Source organism: Stegodyphus dumicola, chromosome 9 (genome assembly GCF_044657685.1).
Source record: "Stegodyphus dumicola isolate Sdum_Otavi_A_Nest chromosome 9, ASM4465768v1".
In the NCBI taxonomy this organism is placed as follows: Eukaryota; Metazoa; Arthropoda; class Arachnida; order Araneae; family Eresidae; genus Stegodyphus; species Stegodyphus dumicola.
Window position 1 is genome coordinate 46,196,270 of NC_140776.1, and position 22,470 is coordinate 46,218,739.

Here is a 22,470-nt window from a genome sequence, read left to right on the forward strand (position 1 = left end):
CGTTTTGACCCCAAGTAGCGGGTCGGTGTATTCCGAAGTACGGAAGTCATTGTAAATAGAGAAAAATAAAGGGTTTAGTATACCCTTCTTGTGTATCCTGTTTACTTCCCACAGTTTTGAACATAGCTTTAGTAAGCTCTCTGTTCCGAGTCAGGTCCTTGCATGTTCCCGAAGAAGATTAGAAGGAACTTTGACCCTGATATTTTATACAGATGTAGTTTATTTTCATAACTTAATTCCTGTAGATTCCAGCAGCATACTTCAGTTACAGCACTGGGGTGGGTGACCATCCATGTGACACCGAACTCTGCTTGTTGTGCTATGTAGCTCCTGTTACTGAACTTGAGCACCTATGATTTGTATATAGATTCATAGACTTCCTTCTACAACTAATTATATATAATATTGTATCTTCATTTATTATTTATTCCACTGTAATGTATTTTGTTTACTGCACTTTTGGATAAATTCAATCCAAATCGCGTGATACACGGGATCGGATCATGAACTCTGATTTTATGCTGTCATCAGTATTGTTATCCAAGTTAATCTGTAATAGCGATTAGAACTGTTATAAAACTGTTTTATGTGTCCATTACTCATACTCCATCCATTATTTTTATTGTATATCGTAGTCTATCATGTTATGCTAAACTACTCCTTTATACTAGTTTTACATATTACGTTCTTTAATTCAACACAATGATGATAGAATTAATAACGAAAGAACAGAATTAATAACGGAACTTATTAGAATACTAGCGGACGGCAGCCAAAGTAAAACTTATAAGTTCTATATACACATAAAAAGAAAATGCATATAAACCTTTCTGTATGAACAAAATCAGTTCATTCCTTTCGTAAATAATATTTTGTTGCGAAACCTGAAAACAAAAACTTTTGACATTTCAGGTTACTACGTAAATTTAATGTAATATAACATTTTTTTCAATGTCAATAAAAGAATTAACGTGACAATAACATATCCTGTCAGTTATTCTAATCTGAAACAAGAGGTTGCCAGTAGCAGCTATTTGTTTAAAATGCTGACATTAACGAAAACTTTTCGACATACAATGACGTCACATGCAATTGCGTGCTGTCTTCAATGTCAGAATATGACCATATATATATAATATATTAATGCTTGGCAATGCTATTTTTATTCCATATTTTGTAAAACTTACAATTTTTCTATTAACCAACTCTACTATTTGAAAGCGAGCAGTGGCAACACTTTTTGAAATAAAGCAGGTTTTTAACTCCAGCGCGTGAGATTGTTGCCACTCGGAAAAATGAGTGCGAAAATTAGTGTTTTTAGAGTTTTTAATATCTGATTAAAATCGTACGAAAATTAGGATGGTCGAAATGGCTTCCAAGGAATTTTTCGTATCCGGGGGTCATGAAGAATATTTTAATTTACTGCGTTTTGCTTTATTCATTTTAACTGATTTTGCAACGAGTGCATTTTTTAATTAATATACCTAACTTTTTTTTAATCTATAAATTCCACATTATTACAATGAATTTAATTTGTATTATTTTGTTATCCTTCTATCACTTTCGAAAAGTTCATAGCCACAGTTATTGTAGACTGCGGCTATAAACTGAAACAATTATTTGTAATCTTTTACAAAGAGTTCATGTATTTATATTTTGTTTACTGCGCGAATTACACAATTTTTGTAAAATGCTTAGACACTTGCTCCTTAATGTTAACATAATGCTTGTTCTTAAACAAATCCTATCTTCAAGAAAGTAGAGGAGGAAAAACACTAAACTGATAAGTCGAAAGATCAAGTAGAAAATGGATATCTTATTTCAATGACAGCAAAATGGGATTCTTCACCAGTTTTGCAAAGTAAAGAAAGATTCATTTATTTAAATACTTAAATATTTTTTATTAAGAAAACCTCGAAACCTTAGCAATTGGCACGTTTCCGGTAGGGTTTCTATGCAGAGTGCCATAAATCTTCAGATTTGGCGACATTGGCGAAGAAAATTGAAAAGAGCCATTGGTCGAACGTTAGTTACGAATAAGCGCTCAGCTCTACAAGAGAACGATGAATTCTAAGCTCCTTTCTCTGTTGTGCTTCGCTCACGCTACTTTACGTTCGATAAAGTTTTAGCATCTATAGAATTTTTAAAATGACGGCAATTAGCGTTATCATAGGCTGCATTGCTGCGGTAAGTTTATACACTATTTTTAACTGAAAATTTTACTGTTAACGCAAAGAATAATTTATTGATTGAAATAATTTGATTGGAATAGTTTAAAGCGAATGTAATTAGTTTTTCACAAATATGAACTTTGTGAATGTTAAATAAATAAGAATAGTACTCATAAAAGCTGATTTATAAGCACGTTAAGTATTTTGAAGTATAATTTGAATAAAAAACTTAAGATAAAATTTAAAGTAGGTATCTCTAAAATTTATTAAATCGCAGAATTTGAATGTAATAACACAATTTTTATGGTCACAAGTTTTTCTTTTGCGGGTGGTTTGCACAAGATGTGACGAAGGGAAAAAATAAAAAATAAAATTTAAAAGAAATATAAAGTTATTAATAGTGCAAAATTGGTCACAATTCACTCTTAGATGTTATTAGTTCCAAAACGTGAAGTAAAAATTAAATTTGATTGCTTTGTGAAGAGAGAACTTTGCTACAGTTACTCAAAATGTGGACAGCATTTCTGCAAATTTAAGGCTAAATCTTGTTTACTATAAATTTCGGACATTGATCAAAGTTACTTATATTAATCATAATGCTTTATTATACACATTGTACTTTCTGTAACGATTAGCATTTCTTCTAGTAACTGTAGCATGTACTGTGAAAGAAAGCTCTAATTACAAAACAGCATAATAGTAAATTGTAGAAGCATTACTAACAATTTATTAACGCGTGGCATGTGAGAAATTTTATAGTAATGTAATTTGAGGTATATATTGAATATTATGATTTAATATGCACGTATGCATATTAATAATAATAACAATATGTTAATTTCTAATAATTTACATGCATTATTTGTACTACAGTTGTTATTAATTATTACATTTTGATTGCATAAAATTAACTTTTATTGAGTATTTGTTTCATTTTCCTAGTTGTTAAGATAAAAAAGTACGTTCTTGCGAACAAGTCTGTTTCAGAAAACTTTTAACTAAGTAGTGAAAAACAGATATCTGGATGAGTTTTCTCATCACCGGCCCCGGAAACGGAACAGTGTCTCCCAAACTGGTCGAATACCTTTTGGAAAAAATACGTTTTTAAACAGATTACATTTTGAAATACTTATCTTTTAATATAAATGAAAATTTTGCATGAACGCACAATTATTCTTCAAGTCTTGCATTAATTTTTAAACTAATATACCGGCGCATAAAGTCGCTTATTGCATCAATCAGTAATTTTATGAAAATAGTTTTCAATCATTATGTAATATGTTGCAATATATACATATTACTTCTTCTGAATGATCTGAATAAATTCCGTTTCATGGTTACTTTTATAACTCAGCTGTCTTAAAACATTTCGATACTTGGATTGGGCAAATATTCAACGTTACTTTACTAGTTCAATTTCGTTTTACGGTATATATTAACATTTCTTTCTTAACTGCGAACTGAAGATTTTCAGGAATGACAATTTTGAGCATAATAACCTTTTCCTGAATTTTGATGAAATTATAAATATGGGGAATAACTAATATTTATCAAAATTCAATATTTGTATTGAAAAACGACTGAAAATACTCTTTGGTAGCAAACTAAAAATGACTTAAAAATAAAAAGGTTTACTCTTTCATGTTTTTTTCTTTTGTAACTCTTGCGAAATTATTAGGAGCTTTTCAAGCTTCATATTTTCCCTAATAACTGGGTCCCCTAAAACCCCAGTCGCCCTTTAAGAAAAGGGGAGTATATAAGGTATTTCTCCCACCTTCTTGGCTTGCATTCGTGGTGTAGTGGTCTGCACACTGGAGCGGTATCCAGAGGTCCGTGGTTCGATTCCCGGCGAAGGCGGTTGCTAATTTTTCATCTTGCCTGCTTCCAAAAAATACCTATTGTCTCTACAACTTCTCCATAAAACTGTTTTTAGCACCTCTCAATAACTCTTAAAATGCGAACATAAGAGTACTATTCTCAGATTCATATTTTAAGTTTGTAGTTTATTCATTTCTAATTAAATTGATAATTAATTAAAGTGAATAAAATTTTAAAAAATTACGTTTTATTAAAAATTGAATAATCTCATTATATGCATATAAATATGCGAAAAGCTTACATATTTTTTCAGAAATTATCTTCGTTATCGTTTTGCAAATAATATCAACTATAAATAAATAAATTCGTATTGAATATTGATGATTATAATTTTGCATTTAACATTAATCCTTATTTAGCTACTTTCAAGTGAATGAAATAATCTTTGCTTTAGAAATCTGAAGGACAGGATCAGTAAAATTTAAGTTACTGTTGTTGCTGGTAATAGCAATGAATATTAAAAAATTCCTTCCAGAGTTTTGGAAATGAATACAGATTTTCTCAGAAGCTTAAAACATTATCTACAAAGAATTCATAACTCTATTTGCCATTTTCCTTTATTTTTTTTGTAACATACAAACTCTTTGGGCACAAAAATGCACTGTACAAGCTTTACAAAAGGAAATTAATTGTATATTACATGCATTTATAAAACAGACAAAGATACAGAACAACATTCTAGACCTCATAAAAACTGATAAATTCATTTGCCAAGTCACACCTTGCTTTCTGAATGTATAATCTAAGGGCATCGAAAATAGGGTAGGAGAAAATTAAATGTTCCACATACTAAAGTATATTTTTCGAACACTAACATAAGTTCAAGTAAGGTCTTAGATTCAAGTGAAGCAGGTAACTTGTAAATTTACGGTAGACAGATGAAACCGATATACTACTTTAAAATTTTTGAAGATGAGACTCAGAATGTAGTCTTGGACGAAAGCAATAGGGGTTTTACTTACGGCCAACACGAATATAAACCATACCCCGTCTTCTATATAAATGAACGAATCCACCTCTCGCCATATACTCTTCCCATGGGTAAACTAATATGCTTTGCAAACAAAATAAATTAAAATTGTGCTGCTGGCTGACAGAAACTTTTCAGGGATTTTAGGTGGTCTTTCTAAGCACGGATGATAAAAAAGTCAGAATTAAATTTGGGCATGCTGCTTTTATTAAAAAGGATTGCTCTGTTTCACAAACTCCTGCCTGCAGACATAAATAATCATTTCTGTTCAAATTCGTACATGCATTCAAAATATTGTGGATGACGAAATAAAAACATAAAAATCCGTATCTTATAAGAAAGTTTTTTTTTTTTTTAAATCAAATAGCAGGTACTTGCCTATAACGTCATTGGCCACTACTAAGGCCAGAAGTGGTGGCCATTTTATCGTAGAGGCACCTAATAGGCGACCACCGCTACCTTCTATGAAAGGACAGACAGTTTTACATCCCCGAATCCAACGTACGGAGCACTAAATTGTTTAATTTTGTTCTCTAAAGAATATGTTTTCTGTTTACGGAAATACAAAAGTTTTTAACAAAAATATACTTGCATTAACTATGTTCTCCGCTTATAGCGAAAAGACAACCAAATGTAGTTCCAGTTGGTCAAATTCTACTAAGTTTATGCTGGAAATAAAAAAAAATTATTTGCCGTATATTCGTATAAATCCCATAATACCAAATGGTTAAATAGATTAATATCTGAGTTATTTTTCTTTAGTATATATTAGTATACATTTCGATATCCATAATTTTTTAAGCAGTCTAGCTTTTCTAAAAGTTTTTCAAAGACTGCAAATTTTGCAAGAAGCTTTTTGATCTATTTATTGGAAAAATGGGAAGGGATTTGGGGATACCATGAATTTCAGCTTTGTTCTGTGGTCAGCTATACCCATATAAAGATGGAGTAATTTGATGGATGATGTGATTCCATTTTGTGTGATATATCCTCATTTTCACAATAAGAAATTTGATTTCAGCTCTTTTGCGAATGCAGATATTTAGTACATTCACACAAAGCATAATTAGGAAGGCAGGTTGTACCATTTTATGAATATCACAAATAGTTTAATTAAAGCAATAGAAACATACATCTCATGTATTTAGTCATAACAGATGCATGGATCATACATGTGTGTATCTCGTTCAAATGGGTGTAAAAATCTATGGTTCATTATAAAAAAAAATAAATAATGTGACAAGTCATATTCATGTGCTTAATTCAAACAATGAATACCCATTTCGAGACGGAATTGCAGTTTTGAATTGAGTTTAAGGGATGTTCTTACTCATATCTACTTTTTTGGAATGCATAGCGGATGATCTAAACGATTTAATACAAGCTAGAAACCTTGATAAACTATTTGAACACAAATGAATTTATGGTAAGGTATCATATTAGTAAATAAATCGAACAAAGAAAGGGAATAAATTGTAAATATTGGAATATGTAACGAAACTGTAATACATAGAAATACACAAAGAAACTGTAATACTGAATTATGAGGACTATTTTAAAAATCAAAATTTTCAAGAAAATAGTACGGTAGTATAGTAGTATTTTCGCAGTATAGTAGTATGAATGATAAAAATTATGTTTACGATAACAGTTGTCATCATTAGAGGTTATCCATTTTTATATCTTTAAAATGCAATTTTCAAGAAAATTGCATTTTAAAGATCTATGTTAAATAAAACTGAAGTACTTGTGTCTGGATATGAATACTGCTAATCCTTTTCCAGTTTAATTTTATAGCATATTTTCTTCTTATGTGATCTTTATTCGCAAATTATTGAAATAAAATGAAAAGTATAAGATTGAAGTTGTCTCTAAAATAAAATGTTAACAGTAATTTAGGTGAATACATGCGGTGGTTTAAAGCTCCACGTAACAAACGGAAATAGTAAATTTGAATACGTTTCGAACAAAACATTATTTTTAATATGAAAATATGTTATCAAAATTATAGAACATGGAAGGAATGTGTTTCTAGCCCAATGGATAATATTACTATTAATCTGGGTTCGATCCCTGGTGAGTGGACATTTCCATGGCAGACATCCCAGCCTTTAAATGTGTAACACGAATAATAGTAGATGATTTTAAGCAGATCTCCATTATGTTCTTTGCCATAATCGAATTAAACATATATATAACAAAGTTACTGCTTTCTAAACATCAACTAGATATAACAAAGGTATTTGCTTTGTAAATATCAAAATTTAGAATAGGTTTAAATATTTACTTAAGTGAAATAAATTTTGTTTCTACCAGATACCCTTTTTTTTTTTTTTTTTTTTTTTTGTTTGTTTCTGTTACTATGATCATGGAAATATCTAAATTCTTGGAAAACAAGGTAGCTGATAGTATGCTACCCAAGATAATATTTTTAATTTACTGGACTTTTCGACAGATTTTATTAACTGAAAAAGACCGTAAAAATCAAATTGCAAAAGGTTATTGTTAAGAGTATTGTCTGTATATTATTAAGATACTACACTAACGCTCAATAAAGACACACGAAACTAATGCAATTGAGAGCGATTCTGCAGAGGAAAAAATACGTGGCTGGCCACTAGGGATTGTCTGGATCTATATCCAGTCAAATAGGATATCAGCAAGTAGCAAGAGAATAAGTAGCAGTTTATTCGCTTTCCTCAATTCCTGGTGGAGGAAGTAATTCTGACTTGAGGATTTCTAACTTGAGATAGGCTTAAATTATTCTCATAATGCATTAAAGTTGTTAATGAATCGATTCCCCTTGTTAATATACTATATAGCAGTCATCAAACGTTTGAGAATTTTAAAGTTTAATATGTTGGAATTCTTGGCTAACTGAATTATCTAGAGGGTGAAATATTTAAAATTGGTATGCAGTTGTATTAAAACTTAATCCGCACTACCGAAACAAAAAATGCATTGGGAAGAAGCAAAAATTTTACAATCACTCTGTGATGTATGATAATAAAATCACTCTATGGTCTATGATGATTTTTTTCAACTGTAAAAGTTTTAATAATCATATCGAAAACATTTTGAGGTCTGTATAATTAAGTGAGTATGGTTTAAAGTTAGCAGCACAGCATTTTTGGAAATGTCAAAATATTTATACTCGTCTTCTGCTTTTCAATGATTCTGACGAAGCATGTTCCATTAATTCTAACTCACTTTATTTTATTCTATTTTTCATGCGTATATCGAATTTAGCTTCTGAAAATAATTTGGGTCGGAATGTAAGCCTGCGAGCACCAAATTGCTCGCAGAGAAATTTTAAAATACCTACCATTCAAATATCTAAATTCTAAATTTTAGATATTTGAACATCAAGCGCTCATAGTTGTAATAAATAACTTTAGTAAACATTTTTATTTCATCTTCCAATATTTACACAATTGGACGAACTGTGAAACTAGATTTTCTACAAAACCTGAATGTTAGCAACATATACGTAACACGACTTGATTAGAAGAATCTATTTTCGACTGCTAGAAATATTATCTGATTCCCATTATTCTTGTATACCCTGTTCAATCACACCTGTTACTCTTTAGTTTCACAGTTCGTACATAAATTTTAATTTTATACAATTGTATTCCGAGATGTAAACAGAACATGCATTCTTCTCCTAAAATTAAAAGGTAACGAAAAAGACTCAGACAGAAGCGTTTTTGCAACAATTGGTCCTAAGAAGATAATTTCATTTCAGCAGTTGTGGATTTGCAACTTATTTCAGTTGCACGATGACAAACTGCAGTTTTCTTTCTTGACTAGCAACATTTATGAACAAATGGGCTATATTAACATTTGTTTATAAATGTTTTTCACAACGGGAAAACAAATTGTTAGAACATCGCAACTTTTAGAACCCACATAAATTAGCTCTATTTGTAAGAAATGAATATTTATTTCTGTTTGTTATAAATATATATTTACTTTTACTGATTATATATTTTTTTATTATTTACTACTATTGTAGGCTCTCCACACTGCCCACCAAACTTTCAAATTTCTGAAATCTGCCGTTCTAGTGAAAACGACTGCCGACTGTTTCTATTTTTAAAGGCTAAAACGAATATGCAAGCAATGTCTTAAATAGTGATATTTTCTAGTTTCAACAAAAATATACTGCCTTGTTAAATAAGATAAATTACAATTAATATTAAAAAAAGTATGGTTTTTAAATGCTTTGTCAGAGAAAAGAGGGGGAGATATTCGACCCATAATGATTTCAATTATTCCGATTTTGCGGCGCATCTAGCTTTCACATGAATGAAATGCTTAAATTTCTGGTTGAAGAAGTTCAACACGTCATCAACACATTTTCTTACTTTATGTCTTTATATATATATAAAGACTCAAAGTAAGAAATTTAGAGCTAATGTTTCACAAAGACCAAAAATTTTTGAAATTCATTAATTAATAAATTTCAAATAATCCTATATATACATATATATATATACAGTTTTGTTTTTACATTTATTAAATTTTTTGTTGCATGTTGTTGCATTATAGGATTATTTGAAATTTATTAATTAATGTATTTCAAAAATTTTTGGTCTTTATATATATATATATATATATATAAAAATTTAAAAAAAAAAAAAAAAAAAAAAAAAAAAAACAGGAAATTTAAAGAAAAAGAACAAAACAGAAGTGAAATTCAGTCAACTTCAGTGCTACTTCATCGGGGGGGGGGGGAGGAACTTGAAATCTCTCTTCTACAAAAATCTTGCTTTTTGTATCCAGAATTAGCCGATGAACTATTTCAATGTATTTTAATTATAATAGTTCATCCGAAAATTCTGGCCCTTCCCCAAAGCAAGTTAAAAAATAAATTCTAATTAGAATTTTATACCTTAAATAAAGAGAATTTTATTTTGTTAAAAGAATTGAAACCAAAAGTTAAAAATTAAAATATTAAAGTGAAAAAAATAAATCAAAATTTTACCTTTAAACCTATAGTTCAAAGAATATTAAACTTAGTAAAATTATAAAATTTCGGTGAAAAATTTAATTAAAACTCACAATAAGTAATTAAAAACCTTTAGTTTTTTCGTAAGACCTCAATGGAAGCTAGGAATATCGCGACTGTAGTGACTTACAGGTTTGCTATTTTGGCTTCATCAGCGAAACTAGAAAAAACCTCGGCGAGAAGGTCATCGCTCAGAGGGTTAAAATTTGGAACAAAAGATGGAATTTTAAAACCAAAAGAAAAACTTTTAAATACTTCAATGAAATTTTTTTAATTTTGATAAAGAAAAACATTACTGAAAGAAATTAAAGTAAATTCTGACTGTTTTAAAACAAAAAAGGGAATAAAGAACATCATTCAGTTTAAAACTTTATTCAAATTTTAAAATCAATTATTATTTAAAAATGTTAGACTCAAAAAGGTGCCTAAAAAGTGGTCAAAAGGTTTTTAATAATTGTTATTTAGATTTGAGTAGAAAAATCCATAAATTTGAATTTTAGATTTTTTTTAATATTGTGATTTTAAATTACAAAAAAAGGTAGAAAAAGGAAGTAGAGGAACTATTATTAGAAAAGTGAAAAGTCTTCACGTCATGGGCTTACCATGACGACTCTGAAAATATATAAGACCCTTGTTTGGTAACAGAATAGTAATTAAAAGAAAAAGTAAAAATAAAAAGTTGTTAGTGCTGCACTTTTGTTCTAGTTTTCAATCTTTCATACAGGAATTTAGGCTTAAGACGGGAGTGGGACATTTCAGTATTCTTAGCCAAACTATCATAGGAATAATTCATACGTTATGGGAACCGAGGATATACGAGTGTCGTAGATGCTTCAAGAAAGCTCCATGATGACATCGAATAGAATTCCCACTAATACAACAATCTTCAAGACTTCTTTTTTTTTTTTTTTTCCAGCACAATCGAAACAGCTTTAGACTTTTAAAGCGCTTTTATTTAGTTACTTCAGTTAACTGTACTTTAGTTAAACATTACCTAGAGCAAGTTCATTGCAAGAGAAAAAAGTACGAATCTTGATTGTAATTTCATTGTTTTAAAGTGTGATAAGGTCAAAAGAAGAAAAATAATAAAATAAACAATCGCAGTTGTCATCTTAACATAGCGAAAGGAAAAACGTAAATTGGAAGATGATGAAGCCTTTGTTGGTATTGGCAAAAAACCCTCTACTTCTTTCAATCATGTTATTCAAACAGCAGGTAAAATGTTTTAGTTCGGTTTTAATTATCATCTACGCAGTATTAAATGTAGTTTTATTTATTATTTCATCTTTAAGATGTGTTCTTCCAATGCGTTTGAGATCTTCGTATTACTTTTAATTATGAACCTTTTACTTACATATTATCCCGTCGGCGTGAAAGTTGGCTAGCATTGAACCATAAAATTTTGAAGGTCCGGTCATAATTACGCCAATTCTTCTTGTCAAATTTAAAAAGAACTGACGCCTCTTTATTTAATAAACAATCAGTATTCCAGATACTTCTTTTTTGTACTTCGTAAAAAGGCTTCGCCAGTTTCTGTTATTTTGTTAGACTCTCCAGTTTTACCAGAAGCTTTGTTTAGAACGCTATAGGTACAAACCTCTCGCTGATGATTTTCCCAACGTATTACTGTTTTGTATGCTATATTGAGTCCATTAATACAGAATTTCTTTGATGGTAGGATTAGATAAAATTGAAAATAATCCTCTGTTTGCTATTCTGTAGGAGGCAGGTCCCGAATTTCAATCATTGTTTTCAAAATGGAAGAAAAAATATAGAAATGACAGTTAATTTTTATTCTTATTCATAAAAACAAAATGTGACTTATCGAGAATCTATTCGGGATTACCTGAAAGCGCAGATACTATGAGTATGTTGTTACGTCACGTCTGTTCATAATTGGCGCTAAATCACGGAGTTTAGCGGGACAACTTCACGGTTGACGAGATAATACAAGCATTTATCTGGCTAACATTTAATGACATTCCTAGACACATAATATACTGCCTGAGTGTAAGTAAAACAGCATTGACTGATGAAGATTTTGTGTTAGCAGATGGTCTTTCAGCAACGCAACAATGCCGCCTATTTCAGTTGAAACTAAAGCGAAAAAAAGGAATCGCAAACAGAAAGGGAGATTGAAGAATTTTCAAGAATTTTCAATTTCAACTTACTGATAACTAAACACAACCTCTTTGTAATGAAATGGAAAAGAAAAATAACGAAAACGAAACAAATCAAGTGGTACTATTTAGTGATGGAAATGAAATCGGATATTACATGGCTACTAGGATGGGTGAGGAAACACGGACCATAATTTGAGTTAGTGACTATATAAAGAGATATTATGCAAATGATAAGTCTTAAAAGAAGCTAATTCACTATCTTAAGAAGTTTTTTGATTGCCCTCGGGAGAAAAATTTTAATTTGCGGTTTGCACCCCAACAGTTTAGGCAGCAGAAGATTTATTTGCATCCATACATAAAACTAATACTCATGCAACGCGAAATTTTAAATCTCGTTTTATTTGGAATTTATTTTAAGCCATACTGAAAAATTTATACCATTGCTCTACCACTGTCTATTTTTTCCAGTATCGTATATATTTCTTTCCTGAGGTACTCCCGAAGATTAGAAAGGCATATGAGTGCACTTACGCAGTAAGTCCATGTTAATAATATTGATTTTAACAGTTCTCTGTATTCCACATCGCTGGCCTAAGGTAATGAAATTTGAGGATTTCCCATCTTAAGTAATCCCACGTGTATCTAATATGGAATGTGATTTGAATAAACCTATTTTTAAGATGACTTACTATTATTTTTATAATTCCCTTATTAATATCCATTTTATTTAGAATAAGTACCATGTCATTCAATCATATAGTGTCAAACTCAGCTTCGATATCAAGAAAATCCATTGCGGATTCAACAGCATATTCAGTCAATACTCTGAAAATCCAATGCTTTGATTATTAAGATTCTTTTCAGAATATTTCTAACAGTTTTCTTGCCGTCATAAAGACGGTTAGGATAAAAAGAAATGGCTACATTTTGCTCCTTTTCATTTCTGAAAAATGCATTTTAATATTCTGTTCATATAATTCTGTTTTTTGTTTCATTTCAAACATCTCTAAAAGAATATGAGAAATACATTCAATTAATTTTCTAGATTAATCACTTAGTAGCTTCTCTGTTTTGTGTCCATATGTCACAATAAATAAAATTTTCAAAACTTAATAGTTTAGTGAAATCAAAATATTCTTCTATTATTTATTTATTTATTTACTTTCATCTTGTTTTAGAAAACTCTCACAACAGGCAAAGGATTTACAGTATAATAATTTTAAAGATATCATATAATGACAAGCTTTAGCATCTTAAGTACATCAAAATTTATGCCTCTGCAAGTCTTAATGAAATTACTGACAAGCATTTGGCCATTACAGAGAAAATGAAATGCCTTCCTCTGTCTAATGATAAAATGCGGTGAATGTGCAATAAATTCTAACGTAATCACAGCAATAAAAGAATTTCTGTTTACCTTTTATTTGTTCTAATTGCCATAAGTGGCTTTTTCTTTCGTTTATTTCGGTTTCCAAAAGTAATTGAATTAAGGCTCCTTTTCAAGTATGCATTTCTATTGTTCGCTTCTTCCTTTCACAGCTTTATGAAAGTTTGAACAAAACAATACGCGCTGAAAATATGCTGTCAGATACTAAAAAGATCAGCCAATTTTAAGTATAAAGGAATAGTGATTCCATAGAAATAATTTTACGAAATATAATAAAGGATGTCAATATGAGATAATTTCTGTAAAATCATAAAATTTATATGCAAAACTAAAACGAATTTGCCATTTAGAGTGGGAGAAAATTTTAACGCATGACTTCTCCTAAATGTTAAAGTATTTCTTTTCTGGGGCATAATTATTAGAGTAACATTACTAAATTACCAATTAAAAATTTCGAGGAATTATTCTTATAGTGGTTAAAAATCTTTGCGAAAACAAAACCTTCTTGTACGTACTTGAACTGCATGCCTATTTGTCAGAAAGAATTAGGTTACTTGCTTTTATTAATTACGGCAAAGCAGCCTAGAACTAACTTCTCATATGGTGAACATTCTAAGGACAATTGCCTGCTATTTGCGTTACATATGAAATAAAACGTGAATACCTGACGTAGCCGGTTGTGTCAAACTGGCAACGTTTGTTGTTTTAAGCACTCAACAACAGATGAACTAAGACACATATAGAACAAAAATATAATTAAAAATTATTAATTGTCTTAATCAATTCTGAAACTGCTATAGAAATAAATTGAGAAAATTAAAACTTTCTGTCAAACAGAAGTGAAAGCTTTCTTTCCATTGAAAAATTAACTATCTGAAAGGTAGCATAATGATTTAATGAAAAAAATTTTAAAACGTGTTCCTAGTATTCTTTCTCACGATTATTAGGGCTGTTTATCACAGGGTGTTTCTGAAAAGATTTTCTAAATAAAAATGGCTAATATTCACGTTATGTATAGAGGATGGAATTATGAAAATTTAGAGATTTAATGCGAATTTACTTGGGTACTTAGGTATTATTCTGTTGACCGTGAAACAGTCGCCAAGTAGCGCGATTTAATATCAATTATGGATTGAGCGTGAGATCACAACACAGTCATGGCACCTGTGCTTTCGTCTGATGTAAACTCGATCAATTCTCGATAAAGGATCTTTTGTTTTATAAACAAAGATTGTTATTAATTAACTGTTATTGCTATATTTTTTCTTGCATTTTAAATGAAATGATTAAAATTTGAAACGTGCCTTCTACATAAAAGAAAATTAATGGGATCCTATCATGAAATTCAACGTTGACGAGACATGGTTTGTTTGTTTGTAGACAACAGCTGGTACAACTGATCACAAGTGGCCCTATTGCTTAATTAGGCTGCTACAGTTATATAGGTACACACACACACGCTAAAGTAGAATTGTTAGTGTTGATTGATTACTATAGATATAAATAGTAATCTTTCTTGATAGACTTCTCGCCTTCTCAAAATTTCATAAAATCCATTCCACATTAAATTTCGATTTATAGTTAAAGCTTTCTTTATATATTTTAAAAATATACAGATCTCTCTAGTTTCATTGCAGAGGTGTCAGTGGTTTGAAGATTAAATCTTTTAAAGTAAGACGGAAAACGGTCGGGAACTGTTAAAATTTGATTAAAATCTATGTTGCTATAAATTTGTCCTTTCTTTGTTGTTACTAGTCGCATATAGATTTTATTTCTGTTGGACATCTCTCATTTTTCTTTCTATAATTTGTAGGTATAAATAAATCTTCAAAAGCATCACGGCCTCTTCATCCTTGCAGCTCAATGGTTTCAGGGTCATTTTGTGTAATAGCCGTTTTGGTCAATACGTCCGCACTCTCATTTCCATCAAAACACACGCATTTGATGTGTGTTTTTACCTAGTTCTTTTACCTAGTTCAGATTAATTATATATGCCTCCTCAGGAGTTCAAAATATACTTCTTTCATAACTAATATCAGTTCATTTGCCCGGCCCGGGCGGAAGAGTGCTTGGAAAGTTGATACACAGTTGGTATATAGTATATTGATATTGTACTTCCGATTTTTAGGAATCCTTTTCTCCACCTTAAAGGAAATAAATACTAGTGGTCTCCGCTTGAAAATATTAATTTAAGTTATACTTCTCGCAGTCTATCTCAGTTCCGTGATTAAACATTGCAATGGCAAAGGAGATGTTCTCCCCCACACACACCGCACCTGTCAGTGTGGACATCACTGTTCACCTATCTGCGGAGGATTTCTATAATATGTAATATATTTCCTCTGAGACCCAAGTAGGATAATGGTTAGCGACGCTGACTCTCGTACCGAAGGACCCGGTTCGAATTCTGGAAAAGACATGGATATTTGGAAATGTGTAGTATATGTGAGGCATGGGGGCACTCTAAATATTCGGCGAACTGAAAGTCCTTTCGAGAGGTTGGTGTTAAAGGAAGAGGGGTAGGAGACCTTCGGACCCGTTCCCCTAGTGCGCGTTCCATCAAAATGGGGGTGGAACTGAGCAAAGTCGTACTGTCACCTGTGTGCTGCTCAAGGTGCTTGCCAACAACAAGCGCAATATTGCACTCCTTGCCGCGGAATTTCGTGCGCTTGTTCTGACGTTCCTGTCAGACAAATTAGGTAAGTCACAAGAAACACAATAACAACTGCTATGATCTGCGTATGGTGTATTTTATTAATGTCAAATCCTTGAAAAGCACAGTGGGAAACAATATTTCCAGCGTATAATTTAACGTCCATTCTACCTGTCGTTAATAATAATTTGTATTAATAAAATAAATATTGTTTTGAGAGAGAACACGCCGCCCAGTATGGATATTACTTCCGTGGAGAACGTACTGAAACAGCTGGCTAACATCAGTAGTGAGACTTTCTGGATAGCACCCAGTTTCATTCTAAGCGGTACAAGTTCCGGCGTGCGAAATGATTGACACAACGGCACTCACAACGAAACTATTACATTATTCCGCGGGAAAATGAGTGAAATAGACACAAAGGGGTGTGAGCTACTCAGAATGCATAGATGGAGCTGTCCACAAGCGAACGGTATAAGTCAGCGCTCGTCCCTTTCGCCGTCGTCATTGAGAGCGTGGACTATGATGGAAGGTGATTATCACCGTCAACATTGGACAGCGTGGTTCCCATGGAAGGAACGGATACAGGTTAGTGATATCCATCGTCGCATAGTGTCGGTGTTCCAGAACAAAGCGTTCTTAGTTGGCCAAGTTCAGCAGCAGAGTGGAGACCGCAACCAAAGTTGTCAGCGCGGGACGACCAGCAACATCACATACAGGTGACAGCAGGGCCGGACACCAGAACGGCTTTCAAAGACTAATCGGGTATAGTCCGGGACTAGCTCCATCTAGAGCATAACATCCAGCAAATGTGGCAGCCGTGTCGGATTTGACCATGGCGAACAGATGCATAACATTAAAAAATACAGGAAGAGACAGGGCGTGCGCAAGAAACATTGCAGGCGATTGTGCATGGCGATTTGGAGATCAGAAATGGGTGTGCAAAGTGAGTGGACCTCAAACCAAGACCTTGGACTAGGCCTTGCTTGACAAGATGAAGGACGCAGTCAAGGGCCAACATGGTTGAATCTCCTGCCGAATTGTATACAATTGTTCATAGGTGTTGCACCCCCACCACCACAAACTGGTTTACCAAAGCCCTTATGGACCATGTTTTTGGTAATAAATTTTATTCCGCTTCGTGGCAGCATTTGTGTCATTCATTTCTGTACAACCCAAATAAGTGTTGGAATGAAGACAGTTTCATATATTGAAACAAGGTGCTTCATTTTCTTTTCCCTTTCAGATGTACTTCTACGGGAGAAAAGCACTCTACAGCATCACAAGCGTCAGGCCCAAAATAGGATACATCAAGAAACTGGCAAGAGCAGGCTAATGCATCGCCTGCTGAAAACCAGTATGACCCCAAAGTTCCAGTGTCATATATAACTTTTAGAGTAGCATGTCTTTTCGACAATACGTCTCTCAAAACCATTCTTCTATAGTTTGTCAAAATTCTCTGTATTCCTATGAATTTCCTTAAAATGTGACATATATTTTCCAAAGATTTTCCCTTAATGAAGACCAGGACATCATCGGTTTAGGCAAAACACTGAATATTTCCATTTAAATTCCTTTTCAGGATGTTACTCGTATTTGTGATGCAGTTTGAATACAGGGGAGTGCTGCAAAAATCATCTGGGTAGACCTTGTAAGTTTTCATTGTAATACAGTTATCTTTGCCTTAAGAATCATAACCTAATGTCGTTGTGTAAAATAATAATTTAGAATATTAAAGGTTTTCCCAGAAATTCTTATATCGCCTAGTTTATGAAGAAGAGAGGGTCAGAGCAGGGAATCAAAAGTACTGCTCAGGTCGAATGAGAATGCGACTACGTGATCTTATTTTCGATTGTTTCTTATGTACAGTCACATGCAAAAGTTTAAGACCAGTAGCCGTTTTCCTGTATTTTAACAGATTGCACCATTTTCGCTCGTGATTGCGTTATCTCATGCTTTGATTGCATCAAAAGCTTTCTAATGGTATAAATATAACGTGGTCTCGTTTATCAGTAATTCGTTATTGGATTTTGCGTACACACTTCTGTTGTATAATTCTTGTGATAGGTAAAATACCTTCATTTTTGATAAACGGGCAAAAATAGTGGCCCTGCATGAAGTTGGCTTTTCTGAACGTGAAAGTAAGTTTGAAGGTAAATGTCAGCAAGACAGGCATGCATCAACTTATGTGTAAAGTCAAAATTTCGGGAAATTATACGGATCTTAAGAAAAGCGGTCGCCTAAGAAAAACTTGTGCACCTGATGATCGTGTGACAGGAAGGATGATCACTCGATTTTCATCAACCTCCTGCAATAAAATTAGAGCTGCTCTTGCTGCAAAGGGTTTCATCGTCAGTTCGAGTACTATTTCAAGACGTTTGACTGTAGATTACGGTTTATTTTCCTATAAACCTGCAAGGAAACCTCTATTTACTCAAAGTATGAAAAAGGAACGATTGACAATATCAGAATTGGACCGAACAAGAGAGTACAATGTTATTTTGCAATGAATTATGTGTGCTGCAATTTTCTGCACGTGCTAAATGTATTCGCTGCTCATTTGAAAAAATATATGATGACAGATACAGGATTCCGACAGTGAAACATCCTCCAAGCCAGATGATATGGGGTGCAATGTCTGCGTCTGGTACTGCTGTTGTATATTTCCTACCACCTAAAACCACGATGAACTGTAGTCGGTACCTTAATTTGTTACATGGCAAGTTGGAGCTTCACTTGGATGTTCACAGATGTTAAATTTTCATGCACGATGGGGCTCCATGTCACAAGACAAGGAATGTTAAGGACTGTCTGAGGGGCTACTCAAATCCAAGTGCTTGATTGACCAGTTAACAGCCCAGATTTGAATCCCATAGAAAATCTGTGGTGCATTGTGGAAAATAAAGTTGCGGAGAAGATATCATCCAGTGCTACAGAACTTGTTGAAGCAATAAAACATGTGTGGTATACAGAGATTTCTCAAGCTTACTGCCAGTCTTTTGTTCGTTGCATGCCTAAAAGGATTGCAGCAGTGATAAAAATGAAGGACGTTCGACAAAATACTGACTATACTTCAATCACCTTGTAAGTCCATTTTTTTATTTATAACATATGTTTTTGTTGCAGAATTCCAATAAATCTGATTTTTTCCATGTGTTGTCTTAAACTTTTGCACACGACTGTAATTGGTATCATAAATAACATGTTCATAAATAATAAGCATCATAAATAATATGTTCAGTGCTCCTCCAGGGCATGAAACCAAATTGATTATCAGATATTTAGCAATAAAATCTGTAATGTATTTAAATTCAGTTTCCCGAGCACCTTCCCAAACAAGAAATTGGTCTATAGCTACTACTTACGTTTCTTTGTTATCTTTGGTTTCTTCATTTAATTTTTTAAACCTCTGCAAAATCTTTTTTTCGAGTAATATTTGTTGTAATAACAGAAGATTTCTCTCATTCAATTATTTCTTTATTTGTTTCTAAAATCAAGTATTGGTTACGGGAGACCCCTCAGACATACATATGTATTTTCTACCAGTTACAGAAATTCTCTCGTATCTTTTGACATGCATGCTGTTAAAATACATTATTCGGCTTGAAGTTGTTAAATTTATTACGTACAAAACGCTGTATATATATAAAATATATTTCTGCAAGTTAAATAACGTTATTGCCGCATAAGGGCAATTTAACCATGAAGCGTGCAAATAAAAAGCAAGCCTATTCTCAATTCTTATGAATGTACTCGTATAAACATCAATGCAATCGCAAAGAAGTGAAAATTTGCAAAAATCAGACGCATTATTTCATTATCTTGTAACTGACATCGTAATTTTTTCATGTGCAAGATCAATAATTCGTACGTATATATTAGCGAAATCATCTTGGGACAACGTGGTGATCTTATAAATGCAAAATATTATATAATACGCTATAATAAATCAATTATTGCATGCGTAAATATTACTACACCATGTTTTTCTATCTAATTTGGTATTCGTATGGGAAATCAATCAATAAACCTACTTACAAGCGGGCTTTAGTTTCTTGTTCTAGTGGAAATTTCGTGGTGATCACTGTAACAACAGATTCAAAACAGTTGTCTCTTTTACATACAGTGAAGCAAAATACCTATTTCTATCAAAAGTTCTATTACAGTTTCATCCAGTAGAGGCAAATTTCACAAGCATATATTTTTAAATTGAGTTTAAGGCAAACTAGCAGCACAATTTGTCTGTAAAAACTTTTGGAACTTGGAAGAAAAAGGGAAACACACAAAATTGGAAATGTTGCTTGACTAAATAATTATTCCGAGAAAGATTTCGTGAAAATTTTTTATGTGTTGTTGTGATTTATCTCACTTGCTTGACAGTGAAATCAGAATAAGTCCACGAAATTCATCCTGGCAAGGAGAGCAAGATTGCACCTGTCGTTGGCAAGAGCCAAGAGCACCATATAGGTGACTATACGACTTTTCCGCTCCTAATTTTGAAGGAGAGCGCCCCAGAAGGACGGGTCAAAGCGTCTTCCATTTCTCTTCCCCTGCCACCAACCTCTGGAGAGGACTTTCAGCTCGTCGTATATTTAAAGTGCCCTCATGCCGCACAGACTCTATACGTTTACAAACATCCATGCCTTCTCCGGGATTTGAATCCGGACCCTTCGGTATCGTAATAGGCTCCTCTAACCACTATACCGTCTGGTCGGCGAAATATTGTTATTCGCATGTTTGCAAGAGTTTAAGGCATTCTGAAAATTTGGCAGTTTTTTCTAAAGTGGTTGCACTAATACGTAATTAAGTACTTAATGATCTTGTAAAAAATGTAATGCTGTAGTAAACTTGTTAAGCAGTCAGAGCAGTTTATTGTTAATAGAGGCAGACCCATCGCATTTTCTTTCGAAATGCAGTGAACCTATTTTTAAAAAAGAAAATCAGACGAAATCTAACGGATTAAAGCGCATGTATCTTACATTTAGCTCCAAAATTGTTTATTTGCCTCATGGAAAAATGCTTCTAGAAGAATTGACAGAATCGCAAGGTCAGTGAAAATGAGATCATGCATACATTCATTACTTCTCGAATATATAATTTCTTATATTGTTCCTTCATTTATATGCCTTCTTTTATTAAAAACAAATACTTTTAGTAAAAGGATAAATAATTTATTATTTATAAACTCAATTAAAGGGTATTATATTACTACGATTTTAATACTTATAAATGTAATCTAAAATCTCGTAAAATGTTGAAGATTAATTTATAAATTGTATTCATACTAAACATATTCTTCTATTTAAAATTTAGCAAACATGTAAGAAATTTCAAATAAATATGTCCATTTGAATTCATTTTCTAATAAAAAGTTATTTTGAATTATATTATAAGTAGACTAATTTCTCGTGTTTAAATTCATTAGAAACCGTAGCTTCAATCACTATACATATGTATCTAATTATACGTGTAGCGTAATTTAATTTCATGTGGAGTAGAAGATTAATCATTAAGAAGTCTTCAAACATGAATTTATTTAGATTAGGAGTGCAGTTCTTGATGGATTACCTTAAGATTTTCGAGTTGTTCGTATGCCCTGGAAGAACGTAATGAATTATTGCCTTCTATGCTTTGTACTAGATAAATGTCTGAGAAAATTTTATCAGTGAACTATATTCATTTAGGAAGAATATTCGGATTTAGTATAAATGTAGAATTATTTGAACTTAAAAACTTTGCTTAAATGTAAATCCGTTATGCTTATTTCTGAAACTTCTATAGTGTTGTTACTATGAATAATTGTTTAGTTTTATCATTGATAATAGTCTGTTTCTCCGTATGCGTATGAATACACATGTATGAATTTCTACCTGTAAGCATATAATTCAGACAATAAAAATTTATTGTAAATATACACAAATTTTGCATAATAGTGTCAGTATATTAGACACTAGATTCCACAATCCCGATGGATTCAAATTATTTTACTTATTTAGTTACCATTAGACAATAAACGTTTGGGAAATTATATAAAATTATCTAGTCCCCATTCCAAAATTAATGTATGAACAAAATTATTACTTTAATAATTTTATGTAGTAAGACATGAATGTAGTTAATAATCTTCGCAGTAGACGTCACTTAATGTGATCGCGATTCATGTTATCATTCGAATATTGTTATCAATTTGCCAAAGCCCCGCCCTTTGTGCGCGAATACATGGAAAATGCATCGCTTATTGTGATCAAAAAGCCGGTTAGTATATGAAAATAAA

At 32.1% G+C, this 22,470-nt stretch overlaps 1 protein-coding gene across 1 annotated transcript in view; it reads left to right on the forward strand.

Moving 5' to 3' along the window:
* Positions 1 to 2,053: 2,053 nt before the first annotated feature.
* Positions 2,054 to 22,470, forward strand: part of LOC118186513 (protein madd-4-like) — a 246,373-nt gene continuing 225,956 nt past the window's right edge. The window contains exon 1 of the mRNA XM_085823406.1: positions 2,054 to 2,187. Coding sequence (XP_085679532.1) covers positions 2,149 to 2,187 — 39 coding nt within the window. The 5' untranslated portion in view covers positions 2,054 to 2,148. The remainder of the gene's footprint in view (positions 2,188 to 22,470) is intronic.